This window comes from Peromyscus leucopus, chromosome 6 (genome assembly GCF_004664715.2).
Source record: "Peromyscus leucopus breed LL Stock chromosome 6, UCI_PerLeu_2.1, whole genome shotgun sequence".
Classification (NCBI taxonomy): Eukaryota; Metazoa; Chordata; class Mammalia; order Rodentia; family Cricetidae; genus Peromyscus; species Peromyscus leucopus.
The window spans coordinates 95,215,508-95,229,844 of NC_051068.1; the positions used below are offsets into that span (position 1 = coordinate 95,215,508).

The 14,337-nt window shown below is 35.0% G+C and overlaps 1 protein-coding gene across 3 annotated transcripts in view; it reads right to left on the minus strand.

The window, feature by feature from the left end:
• The window catches only part of Fnbp1l (formin binding protein 1 like), an 82,429-nt gene that overhangs the window by 11,596 nt on the left and 56,496 nt on the right, over positions 1–14,337 (minus strand). For 2 of the 3 annotated variants that reach the window (XM_028881452.2, XM_028881451.2), the window contains exons 6-11: positions 13,322–13,426; positions 10,119–10,247; positions 8,067–8,213; positions 6,876–7,079; positions 5,402–5,560; positions 1,097–1,111 (exon numbers count right to left, since the gene is read on the minus strand). In XM_028881452.2, coding sequence (XP_028737285.1) covers positions 1,097–1,111; positions 5,402–5,560; positions 6,876–7,079; positions 8,067–8,213; positions 10,119–10,247; positions 13,322–13,426 — 759 coding nt within the window. The remainder of the gene's footprint in view (positions 1–1,096; positions 1,112–5,401; positions 5,561–6,875; positions 7,080–8,066; positions 8,214–10,118; positions 10,248–13,321; positions 13,427–14,337) is intronic. The other variant, XM_028881453.2, reaches the window with a different exon arrangement.

Genomic DNA, 14,337 nt, shown 5'->3' on the forward strand with positions numbered 1-14,337 from the left:
GTTAATGATCAATATAGTTTGCTGATTCATTCTAATTTGGGGTCCAGGGATTACACTATCATGTAACAGTACAAAGAAAACCTTCCAATTTATATTTCGAAAAATGTTTCTGAAAAGCTTGAAAATTGCTTAAGGAATTAATGAAATATATTTCAGTGTAATGGGTTTTTTTTGGGGTAAAACTGGCCATTATCCATCTCCAAATATCAGTCTATCCCTAATGCAACTCTGTTATCAAATATCTTAACAGCAGGTATCAGGGCACTTGCACTTCTAACATCCCATCAACATTATAACCCGTCCTTACAGAAGCGCACGAAGCAAGCCCATTCTATTTATCAAGAACTTCAAAACAACATGCGAGGAGGCATTTAACAACCTCTCTTACTACCAAGGAACTTACAAAAGTCTCAACTACAAATGTCTAAAACGGTAACCTGCTTTCTAAATCTGCATGTGTAGTTTTCTATACAAGCGCCCAATAATTTGGGGGTTAGTTCTTCATAATGTAAATTCATCAGTTTGTGTGAATAAACGTATATCGGAACACCTCAAACATTGAGGGATGGGGACACACACACACACATACACTCACACACTCACACACAAAACAGATTACCTGTGCTTCTGACAAAGCACTGAGTCCATAATGAAACTAACAAATGTTTTTTCTTTATTAGACAAACCTAATAATTCTTATGATAAAGTAAACATTAAATTTGTATGATCTTTTAAAAAAGCCAATTTAAAAAGAAAAAAAAATTTTTAAATTTTACCTCTGTATAACATGAACTTTTGCTCACCATGTAAATTTTAAAATTTTATCAAAAAATTTTAAATTCTCTTTAACATGACATGGACTCCATCCAATAACATTTAAGAAGTTGATGGATTGATAACAATTAACCACATATTGTCAAATCTATGACACCCAAAAGGTATTGGCATATGCTGGACTACGAATTATAAAAAGAAGAAAAAAGCACACAAGTTGAAAATGCGGGAAGTACTTTAACACTTGTTCTGAATTAAACAAAACCATGCTTTGAGATTATTTAATGTTGGCACAGTATAGAGATCAGCACACGGGGCTTACCATCTTCACCGACCACTGAATAGTTCAATGGAAAACAGAAAGAAATGGTAAATTATTTACATGAAATCATAATACAGAAGATGCAATAACCTACATTTTTACAATATTAAAATAAATTATGTACACTTTACAATCCAAACAATTCTGCCAAAAAAGAAAAAGAAAAAAAGAAAAAAAAGCTTTAAGCACACTTGGGAAAGCAAGTCATTTGCACAAAAAAAAAAAGGAAGGAAAGCACACACTGATAATGGGCAGATATTTTCTAATTTCACTAAACTCAAACGTGAATCGCCCTGCAGTATCACATCTTCTCTTTTGAAGAAAATTTTATGAAGGCATTTATTCAGATCATTCATTTTCAGAAACACTGATATTTGAAATGTGTTGAATCAAAAAGATCTAATGTTAGCCATTTCAAAGGAATCTATGAAAACTTTAAAAACCAGAATGTCCTTCCCAATGCACTAAAGAAAGCATCATTTCCTTTAGTTTCATACTTCAAACACTATTTTGGGTTTAAATGTATCAAAGTTTGGTAAAGGTAACATTCTTAAGGTGTTATTTTTTAGAATAAAAATAATAAATGATTTACCCTGTACGAAATTCTCTCTACATACTTAGTAGACACAAAAGATATAGGTTAGGTTTTGCTTTGAAAATAAATTTTCTATTTTTAAGGTGTCATTCTGAAATCCATGTGCCTGAAAAACAGCACTAAATCCATAACTTCAGTTTTAGCAAACTGAATAAAGATTATTCTTTCAGAAGATATGAACAGAGTCTGAAGAGATCAACTACAGGTGCTCTTATAGAATCAAAATATCATAAACCACTTTGACAACAGGATTTTGCAAATGGCACAAAATGTATCACACATGAGTACACACACAAGCGCGCGCGCACACACACAGTGGCCTAGAATATGTATCTTACAAGTCTTCACACTTATCACATTAGCAAGTCTTAGAATGTTGTCTTCATTTTGGGGCCTGGAGATACATGTCAGTGGCAGGCTATCTGCCTCACATGTGCAAGGCCATGGGTTCAAACCCCAGGATCCCTCATAAAAAAATGCATTTTCTCTGTTTTCTAAATCATAAAGTTCTTTTCAGGAAAGGTAAAATAGATGTCAGATAAAATTTCACATAAAAATTTAAAGAAATTTAATAAATATCTAGTAAAAATATCTACCCCTTATCTCTGATGAGTTGGCCATGTGTATTAATGATTATGACGAAAAGATGACATTTGTTATCCATTGTCTTTCTAAACTAAGCTTAACATTCTTTAGACTGTCAGTAGTTTAGAGAAGAAAAATATCAATTTATTTTACTATCACAAAATTCAGTGACAAAAATAGAAAGGTTTAAATTAAGGAAGATATTCAACAGTATTCTTTAAACACTAACAAAATTGTATATGAGAAAGAATAAACTAGTCAAATGAGTTGCCATATCTTTTATACTAATTTTCATTACTCAGTGATATAATTACTTTCCTAATGCATATTTTAATCGTTTAGAGAAAACAGAATAATTATACCTGAAATATCAAATGTTTCTATTTTAGATTGTGTAGTTTTACTAACAAGCAGAAAATAAATTTATAGTTCACTGAAAATTAAGTTCTCTGTAAATAGTACAAATATAATCTGTTTTAAAGTAGTACATGTTCAACACAAAAATACCAGAGCTTCATATAGAAATGGTTTACAAATTAGAAAATTTCATATAATCACTGCATCTTAAGGCACTATAGAGTACAGGAGAACTAACATTAACTAGGTGAGTTTCATCTTTAAACAGGCCAAAACCCTGGGAACTATATTCTGAATATATAAAAGCTTAAAAGAGTAACTCTAAGCCTCTTTAAGATTATGAAAACACAAACATGAACTGCTATTATAAGCTAGGTAATTCTATTACTTTAAAAATGGGATGTCTATGAAAAAGAAAGTAGTTAAAAAATGTTAATATGTGTATTAAGCGGTCAAATTTGGGTGTATTTCCCAAACAGTCACTGAAGCTCAGAGCTTGACGTCACAGAAGGCATTACAGAACCTCACTTTAGGACAGCTCCAGTGGCACCACTGTCAACCCAAAATCATCGCTCTGATGTAACGTTTTTCAAATTGTTAATTATGACACTGCATGTATACACCAGTTTTTCTTTAAAAGTGAGTATATACACCTACATTGTAAACTTACTGGACTGAAATCCATGTAAAAATACCAGTTTATTAAGGTTTACTTTCCTCGTGGAATTCTTAAGTGGAAAAAAAATCTGTCTCTAGTATTAATTTTGAAATATTACCTAGTAAACTTCCAAAGACCAATCAAATTGGTCAAATATAAAAATTTCTCAATCCCAAGATAAACACTTTCCACCCTGCTCTAATCCTCTAGTTGGGTTCATCTGTCCTAGTTTCTACCTTGCACACTGCCTTCTTCGTGGTTATTATGGTAACCAAGATGTGGAGCAGATTTCAGTTTTCAAAAATTATAAAAACAATTTATGACTTTTAAATTAAAGTAGCATATGAAAATAAAACGAATAATGAGCAAGCTAATAACTTTTAAGTGCTGCAGTTCTAAGATTCTAGCTGCTAATTGTTCAATAAGAGTGTCACACATTTAAGATTCTCCTCCAGGCCTTACAGTTCTAACTACTTTAATTTTTTTTCCTTATAATTTAAATTTGCTTCATATATCTATGAGAAGCAACTTAGGAATTCTACCTCATAACTATGGCAAAAGAAATCCCAAGTAAAATCTCTCAAGCAAGCATAAACAGCTTTCCAAACTGACAGCCAGGATGCTTGTCATAAAACACAGATTCATCTGTGGGGCCTCTCAAAGGCCATCCGTTCCCTCTATTACCCACATTCGGTTAGCTAAGGTGAGGGGAATGGAGCTGCAGTGGGAAGGAAGGTAGACACACAGGGATAGTCTCTGCATTCCTACCATCAGCAAAGCTTCTCATACTGTCTTAATGGTTAGATAAAAATGCGATCTTGCCCTAAACAAAGAGATTTTGTTCTTCAGATGGCTAAAATGCATTTTAATTTTGGGAAAAGCTACAGAAAGGAAAGAGCACGCTATTACTGTTAATAATCAGATGGTAAATACGGTATCACATCTATGTCTTTCAAATGCCCCAAAATCTTATAAATTAACTTAAATTATCGGTATGCAATTAAGAGCGCTACTTAAAAAAAAAATCAAACATAAAAACAAAAAATTAGGGGCTAGGAGGGCATTTTAGTGATAGAGTAAGTGCTTCATATACACGAAGACCTAGGCTCAATCTTCAGAACCAAGAAAAAGAAAAATTAGCCTTACTAATATAATGGAATATCACTATTCAGTAGTAGTGTAACAGTCATTGCTAAAAGTCATTGCTTAATAATGTATCTGAATTTTACTAGTCTATACATTTCCATTTGTAGAGTACTCTTAGGAATAGCAGATGTCTAAGGCTAGTCAATTAAAAAAGAGAATAAAGGAAAAACCCTAGTAAAATGGTTTTGTTGTTCAAGAAAACAAATTCCACATGAACATTACTAATACTACTTAAATATTTTATAGGCTTTATAATTTAATAGATACCTTCTAATATATTATTTGACGTATAACACTTTATATTTAATAAACTTATTATCTTTTTAAAAAATTTTCTTTTTTGCTTTTGGAGATATCATTTCTCTGTACAGACAAGACTGGTTTTCAATTCCATATGCAACCGAGATTAGCCTCAAATTCTATCCTCCCACCTCAGCCTTCTAGGTGCTGGAATTACAAAGGTGTGTTCCACTACCACGTTGACTTTTTAGTTTTTTATCAAGGTATTAAAATTATATTTTAAGTGTCTAAAGTAAGTAGGGCAATTAAAATCAAGCTTGACATTTTACTGTCAACAAAACAAGACTATAAAATTGGTAGGTAAATTAGTCAGTATTAGTGACAAGTCATTACAAAAGCAAGTCCAGTGACAAATTACTGAAAGTCTTAAAAATGTAAATACATTACAAGACAATGGTGGACATATGATTTCACATAAACAAAAAAAGCTAAAATATGATTGTACCCAGCACCCTCTTTATAATACCATGTTTTATGGTTGAACATTTCAAATGTTATAAAGAGGAGTTGTTTTTTACTTGAGGGCAGCTATACTTAATTCTGTGGTGACTTTAAACTCTGTATTTATAGGAGAGAGCCTTATAATGAGGGTGGAGAGTATTGAAAAAGCCACACTACACACACAATTAGGCCATCATGCATTTCAACCCATTATTAAACTTACCCCTCTTTTGAGGCTTCTGAAAGAAGGAATTCTGGGCTTCCCTGTTTTTATTTCATTCATACAATAATGCACGGGCTCAATGGAGAATGTGAGAAACTGGGACCCATTAGGAGTACTGGATGTGAATAAACTAGTAGGGGTTAAGGGTGGGGACTGTGGCTAATATGGAAATAAAGAAAGGAATCAATAAGCCAAACGTGAATAGTTTTCCTAAATGAAAATTCTATTTCTGGCAACATATTTTTCACAAAATACACTTCAAATAAAGTTTTCTATGAAAATAGAGTAAACATAGCTTTGCCAAAACTATCTTTTAAAAGTCAGTTACTTTTAAACAATATGATTTCATTTTTTTTAACAAGCTGGATTAAAAATATAGAGTATACAAATTATGTTAGAGAGAACAATATAACCTAGATTTAAAAAATTTCTGGATTCTAGCATATTAGCACCATAATGGATTCCTATAAGGGTTATATTTAACTTGTAGTTGTCAAGAGATAAAGGCAGCCGCTATAGTTAAAGTTATCACACAAAATTCTTCCAAAACTGTATCTAATTACCATAAATAGGCAAGCAGCTCCCTATCACGTCCCTAGCTCTCCTCTCGGCTGTCTCTGTTGGCATTCGTACCTCTCTAAGCTGCTCTAGCTACTCTGCTGAGACCAAAGCAGGTCTCACTGTTCACCTTCATGACTGGACATTACTATTAAAAGCACAGGTAAAGCCCACGTTATCTACAAATGTGGTAAAGATACTTAAGATAGGTAATTTGAGTTTTCTATACCTTCACATGCCAAGATCAACACAATGAATTCAATTAAGTGTACTCTAGGAGTACAGCATACCAGGCTGAAGGACTGCATCTCCCCTTACTGGTATGGCACAATCACTAAGTTGACACAAAGATGAAATACTCATCTACTCCATTTGCTCATGTGTTAAGCTATGTTTAGCTTCCTAAAATTAACAGCACATCAAAATCTGTGGTTTGACAAGAAGTCGAGACTAAGATTTTCTTAGTAACTAGAGGTTCTTAAAGCTGAAGTTAACCAAGAACATTGAGCCCTTCTCATTAAAATTGCACATGGATAATAAAAAGTTATAGTAGTGTGAACTATAACATCTAACTTGACATTTATTATTTGTGAGTTTAATCATTTATTGCAACTAAAAATTTCCGTAGTAATAGTAAGTAGTAATAGTAAAACACTGCCTTAGAATTCTGACAAACGATATGCAAAGGAATTTCAAAAACATGTAATTTAACTAGATATTAAACTTAGTTAATACTTCCACATTATTAATTGCTCAACATTAAGGTACTGTTTTCTAAATAGTGAAAGATTAATTGAATCATTTAAGCTGAATGAAATTATTCTTCTATTAGTGGTAATTATTATCCACCCAACATCTTCAACTTAACTACAGACTAAGTAAGTCTGATCAGCACATGGGGACTCTGGGTTTTTACCTTTGGCTTCTTCCCAAAGAGCCACAGTTTGCCCTTGGCCTTCCCTACTGTGGACTTGGCATCCATCTTGCCACCCTCCTGTTTGGATGCACTGATGGTCCCATCAGAAATGGTTCTGTAAATATGCTGACTGTAATCTTCAAATGGAAAGTCTCCTGGAGGTTCAAAGCCAGATTTGAAGGAGTCTACTACCATTTGAGAATCCTATAAATAAGAAACACATTTTTAAACCATTTTATTTGATCACAGTACATTAGCTTTCAAACCTTTTTTTTTTCAAATGACGGCTTAAAGTAATAGATCTATAGTAATCACCAAAGGTTTAAAGAATATAACTTCTCCCTACTGTAATTAGCATTCAATATGTTAATCCCAATTGAAAAAGTAACACACACACTTTGGAACTATCAATGAAAGAAACTAAAAAACTTTTCCCCTTTTAAATTTAGGGATTCAATTAGTTAAAGGTAGGCTCTTGGCTAATACTGACTGAATGACTTTCTGTGAAGACTAGAGCACAGGGCACATACCCTGACACTCCTCCAAGACTAGTTCTTTTTTTTTCACTATCCCCTTGGAACGTCAGTGTCTGCCTGCCCATGCTTCTTAGTGACTCACTCAGCATTTACTCAGAAATAACCAGATCTACACTATGCTACACTTTAGCTAAGCTGTGATGTTTCTAGATCTAGGTCCTCAAGAACAGGACTGTGTTGTGTCCTAGGTCCTCAAGAACAGGACTGTGTTGTGTCCTTGACTCCTAATGCCCTCTTCCTCCTCCTCATGGTCACTATTCCACATACCTTTGTTTCTTGCTCAGCACAAGCAGTAACATTTGCATTGAAGGCAACTCTGACAGTTCTGGATTGATCTAACCACATCCTTCTCTAAACTTTCATTAGAATAACACTATAAGTTAAACATAGTTCAAAGGTTATACTCTTGGATTAGACTAAAAAATTAACTGTGAAGAAGAGGGCTGCAAAGTTTCTTTTAAAGAATCAAAATTTTAGAGTTCAACTCATTGTAGCAATCTAACTTACATAAGGCTCTCTCACACAGAATATAATTAAGAACTAAGTATTCCTTAGGTTACTTCATTCCTAATAAAGACTGGGAAACCGTTTCATTAACTTCAACTGCAGAACTACACCCCATTTATTAATTCAGAGAAAATTATATAGTACTTACTCTTCTTTCATCAACTGATTTTGCTGCAAGAATCATCCCTTCCAAACACTTTGAGATGATAGGAATAACTTTGCGTTCTGAGTCTGCAAATCCTCTGTAACATTCACTGAGTTTAATTGTCCTTCGTTCATCCATTTCTTGTAGTTGCTAATAATCCAGAATTCAAACAAGGAAGGAAACTGAATGTTCTAGTCTGAAGGAGAACAATTAATGACCTCCCCAGACAGATTTCTTCCCTATTACTTTTATATAAACTTGATAATTCTTGCAATCTGAGGCCTGTTAAATAATAAAAGGAGACTAAAACAAAGTTTTTACTACTGACAGTCACGAGCATCTACGACATTCCTCAGCCGGCACCAGGTCTCTGCTCCACAGCTCTCCCATCCTTCCTCTTCAGTCGGGGTACTTTCATGCTTTCAGGAAATGTCCCACTTGAAAACCAAATTCTAGCACTATTTATTTTTTTACCACAATTAGCCATAAGACCCAAGTTGGAGAAGTACTCATTAGCTGGTTCACAGTACTAGCTGGATGAAGTATTCATAATTGATGGGACACAAACAGGTACCCAGACCTTACCACAGTTGGCAACTCAGAGTTGGGGACATGAGAGGAAAGCAGTAAGTCACATCACCAAGGTAGCACAAACTCACTATGGGAAATAGGCCGAGGCAGGCGAGCAAATTCATAAAGTTAATCATCTTGGCACATTTGCCCTCAGTCAGCACTGGTTTTTCTCCTCACCTTCTCAAATTCTACTTCACATTGGTTTTTGTTGTTTCTTTCTAAGGTCTGGGGTTTATTCTGAAACCTATGTTTTGTTGTTGTTGTTTTGTTTTGTTTTTATAAAAAAAGATTACAAAATGGCAAAACTGCTCTAAGCAAGCTCTAAAGAGGCCTCCAAAAACAAAGGGTACTTTACTTCTAAGTTACAGTTGCTGCAGAATGTGAAGACTTGGTCAGTTAATACAATCACAGAGAGGATTCACAGGTTTGCTGCTCTGGATTCCATGATCAGAACTGCTACCCAACTCTAGTCCAACTCCAGTTTGTATGCTTGCCTTACAAATGAAAGACAGTCTCACTGGGTGACACTCTTTCTCCAGAATCTGCCCTCATCCAGCACTGTTTCCCTAACTCCCTTTCTTCTAATTTATCTTCTTTCTGGAGAAAGCAGCACCTCAGCCCTCATGAAAAACGTCTAGATTCATTATTTGCTGCAGCTATCATTAAGTGATGGCGCATGGAGCTAATAAGCAAGCCCAAGGCCTTACAATACAACTAGATCCTAGCAGACGGCAAGGCAGACAGACAGAAAAGGCAGGCCAATAAAAACATTGTTAGAAGACTTAGCGCTGCCATGTACATTAATGTCACTGATTCTAGGGTGGTGTCAAAAAAAGGTTAAATCCTAATTCTAGGTGAACAGATTACAATATCCAGTCTCAGTTACTTCCCTTTATACAGTCAAAATACTTATTCCTACTGCGCTATAACTTATATCAAAAAGTGTCACTGGCTTAGTGAGTTTTAAATACAACATTAATAATATACAGAAAAGTCTGTGGCTTAAAAATAAGGACATCTGGGGCTGGAGAGATGGCTCAGAGGTTAAGACCACTGACTGCTCTTCCAGAAGTCCTGCCTGAGTTCAATTCCCAACACCCACATGGTGGCTCACAACCATCTGTAACGAGATCTGGTGCCCTCTTTTGTGTACGTCATAAATAAATAAATCTTTAAAAAAAAAATAAGGACATCTACTTTATTACCAATCTTAGCAACTAGTGAATTTAGAAATATTTTTAATTTCTAAGACTTAATACTTGAGTTTTTGGACTAGAGCTGTATCATAGTAGTAAAATGCTTTCTTGGATCATGTAACATCCTAGGTTTTATTTCCAAACGGGAAAAGAAAAGAAAAGCAGTGGTGCATGCCTTTAATCCCAGTCCTGGACAGGAAGGGGCAGGTCAGCCAGGGAGGATGCACTGTGAAACCTTGTCTCAAAAAAAAAAAAATCTCTTTGAACTCAACTAGACTGAACTTACCTTGTAAATCTGAGGGATTACCACGTAAAAATGTTTGTGCTGTTCGCCATTAAAATTCTGCAGCTGTGCAGCATATTCATTTTTATTCTCATCAGCCATATGTGTACGAAGGTTCAACTGCTGTTTGGCCTACAGGCAAAATTGGTCTAAATGATTACTAAGAACAAATTAATTGATTTTCCTGAAAATTATACCAAAGCTAGATTTTGTCAATAGATAAACCAACAGCTAAAGAAAATGCTCCCAGATCATACATGGTTTTCTTGTAACAAGAATCCTCATATCCCTACATAGCAGTCCTCTTTTTAATAAGCAAAATTCTGTATGTCTCTACTTACAAAATTCACACAGAAAATAATAAATGACATTATGTCTTGAAACAGTACATTTATAAACAGAAGAGAAGAAAAACAAATACCTCCAAAAATATTTTCAACTATTAAAAATAGTGAAATATTTCCTTACCCTATTAGCATATGAAACTAAATAGTAGATATATATATATAATGATTAAAATGTGTTTTCAATAATATAATATTCAACATGTTTCCATCTCTATAAAACACCACAGGTAATTATTTAAAATAGTTCTGCATTCAATTTCTTGCAGAAAATCAAAGGAATACTATTAACACTAATGAGAATATACATAAAACTGTTAGTTCTAACACACTGAGCATGAGCTAAAAAAAATTGCCCTAGCTGGTCTAGAACAATAAGAAAAGAAGTCAGAACTGGCTCCCAAATGCAACACTGCACACCAGTAGTCTCCTGTACACACAAGGCTGAGGAGAGAGGATCACCAGAGTTCCATAGCAACCTGGACACAACACAGCAATAAGAGGAAGAGGAAACGGGGAGGGTGGGATGGTGTAGGTAGAGGTGTGTGTGTGTGTCTGTGTGTGTGCGCACGCGCGCGTGCACGTGTGTTCGTGCAGCCACTTTACATCATCCACAGGAACAAAACATTTAATATAAGGTGCTGCTTTTACAGGGAAGTTATTCTGTTCCGACTTAGAAAGTTGTGGTCTGATCAGTTAATTTGTATGTGGCAATGTGTGCTTTCATACAGTTACTGACTTATGCTTTAAACATGAATGATTTGTCATAGACCCAAGCTGTCCATCTCACTGATGGGTTTTAAATAAAACATTCCCTGTCTTTAAAAACAAACAAAAACCAAAAAAACCATTTAATATAATAGGGCTATATATTACAAAGCACACTGGGAATACGCTTCACTATTTTGTTTCTTCTCTTTTGCTAAGGTTTGAAATTAAGGGTCTTATCCTGCTCGACGCGTCCTCTAGCATTATCTCCATTCCCAACCCTATCCCTCACTCTTCTGATTCTGGTTTCTACAGATGCAGTTATTTGCCTAACATTAGTCTGTACCTGTATCTTTTTAACTCAAACAAACTGACCAGGGAAGCAAAGTAGCCAAGATCTCAGATAAGCCCACCAAACCCTATTTAATCTAGGGCTTATTAGAAGATTGCTGTAAGTAAGTACTATGTAAACTAAATTCTACGAACCAAAGTATTTCTACAGGGAAAAAAATGAAACAAAACTAAACCCGAAGTTCCAACTTGGAACCCTAAGTACACATTTATTTACACATCCCCTTTTTTCTATCTATCACAAACCACAGTGGGACAAAGATTCCAAATATCCTAGCCCTAAGTCCTCATGACCCATTGGGAAACTCCCCCCCCCCCAGCTGTGAGTCCCATGAGCTATGGTGGAATTTACAGCAGGGTGTACAAAGGAATATGGGTACAAGCTAAAACAGTTAAGTTTTCTAATAATAAAGGGACTTCACATAATGAACATTAAACCAGGAACACCAAAATTGGGAAAAAGTTAGACCAAGTTAACTAGCAGATGCTAAGCTAATCTCTGTGGACAAAAGGAAGCTATTAGGTGGCGTCCACAGAACACGCAGCTTTAAATTCCTGGGACATAAATGTGAATAACCATTACTTGATGATGACTCAAAGCAGTGTTTAGAATGGATGCTGACCTTCAAGAAGTCTCCCACGTACAAAACAGTACCTTTTGCAGTTACCGTTACTCACAATACTATCAAGTAACACACTGATCAATTATAGAAATGGCATAATGTTGTGGAGGAAATTATACTAGATGATCAAAATTAGGATATAAAAATTTTAATAGGCTCAAAGCTAATAATGGATAAAGATGTCCATACAAATCTAAAATTCAGTGTAAGTTATGAGAGACACATCCTCATATTAACACACAAGTGAGAAGACAAGGATTCCAAATAATCATGAACGCTACAGGAGTCAGTTCAAACAACATGGTTGCCTGGATTCACGTAGACTCAGGTCAGGTCATATGAACAAGAACTTAGCGCTCTGACAAGGGAGGTAATCAAAATGAGAAGTGATCTGACCAAACCAGGATAATATTTCAGAGAAGGACCTAAGTGGGATATTGAAAACTTAGAGGGAAGCCAAAGGAAAGTAACGTGATAAAGGTAATTCAAGCTATTTCCTATGTGGATCAGTTGGAGAAATCTGTTTATCTAGAAGTAGAGAATATCTAACAAGCTAAAATACCTACAAAATTTTTAAGAAAAATGCATTTGACTTTTTCTATGTAGCTTAAAAATACAAAACATAGGTATATAGAACCTATATAAGGAAATATTAAAGCTGGGATGGGGGGCATGCAACCAGCTGCGCTTTATCAGATGTCAAAGAAGTTAATAGCCATTACAAGGAAAATCCTACCAACAAATTACACTGCAGAATAGCCAGCTCAGAATCGGAGACAAGACATTCAAGAAGTGAATATGTGCCAACTCAATGCCTGTCTCCGGCAAAGCTGCTGAAGAGGCCTACTCAATCACACCCAGTCTGTATACTTGATGGATAGATATGTCTTAGTCTTTCGATCCAGTTTTGGAGTAGGGAAGAAACAATCCTAGTAGCCACTGTTTTTTCTGAGCATTTTGAATGCAGCTAAGATATTATATTACCATCTTTCTCTCTCAGACAATACATACCATTTCAAGTAAGCAATATCTACATGTTTTAGATAGATATAACACTGACATGAAAGGCGTGCCTTGCGTCCATGCATGTCATATTTGCATCTCAATGTAGGATTGTTGACTGTATGCAGTAACACACATGAGCAACAATCTATTTGAGAAGCAGGTTTGGGTCTCTTACCTTCTCAACATCTGCCTTGGTTGCATTAGTGTCATTATCCAGTCTTTCATAACTCTGTTGTGCTTTCTCTGCTTCTTTACATTCTCTTTCAAATTTCTTCTTACTCTGTAAAGAAAATGAAAATAACTTTTCTCATTTGAGTAGTAACTTAAATGCTACCAGTGTGTGTAAGATGTAAAAATGATCTGAACACTGTAACTAAAATTTGTCCTTTCTAAGTTGGAAAATTAAATGTATTGTTATAACTAATTTACATTGGTTATAGTATTTATGTGTCTTAATTATCAGGTATTAGTTTTTGACAATAAAGAAAAAACAGACATGATTAATACTCAATATATACCTAATTGTCTGTCCAAAAAAGGGGGGGAAATTTTTATTATAAACAGATCTTCATTGGTTGGTTTTGCTGCTTGCTTCCATTTTTCTCAGTAGGCCCCAACAATATAGTTAAGATGTGGAAATGTTCCTTCAAAATAGTTTTATGTGTTTCTGTCAGATGTCTCGGAAATACTATCAGCACAGACACAAACATGTCTGGTTTTGTGTTGTGTTTTTCCTTTAATAAACAAAAATGGGGTTTTACTATGTAGCCCAAGGTGGCCTGGAATTCACTTGTATAGTCCAACTTGCTCTTGAACATTTAATCCTCCTGCCTCAGCCTTCAAGGTGCTAGGATTATAGGCATGTGCCACCGCACCCAACTTTAATTCAAACTACTATGACTTTTAAAATGCTGTTTACGACTGCTCAGCAGTTTAATACTTGCAGCTCTAGTAGAGGAGGTTGACTGACAATCATCAGTAACTCCAATTCTAGGGAACTGACACCCGTTTTTTGCCCTCTGATGGCACTAGGCACACACATAGCGTACATAAATACACGTAGGCAAACACTCATACACATAAAAAAATGAAAAATTTAACAGCTATTTATGACAGAAGCATGAATATATAAATGTGCACACAAGTTTGATTTTCAATATATACTTGTTGTAATTTAACCCGAGTCTCCCC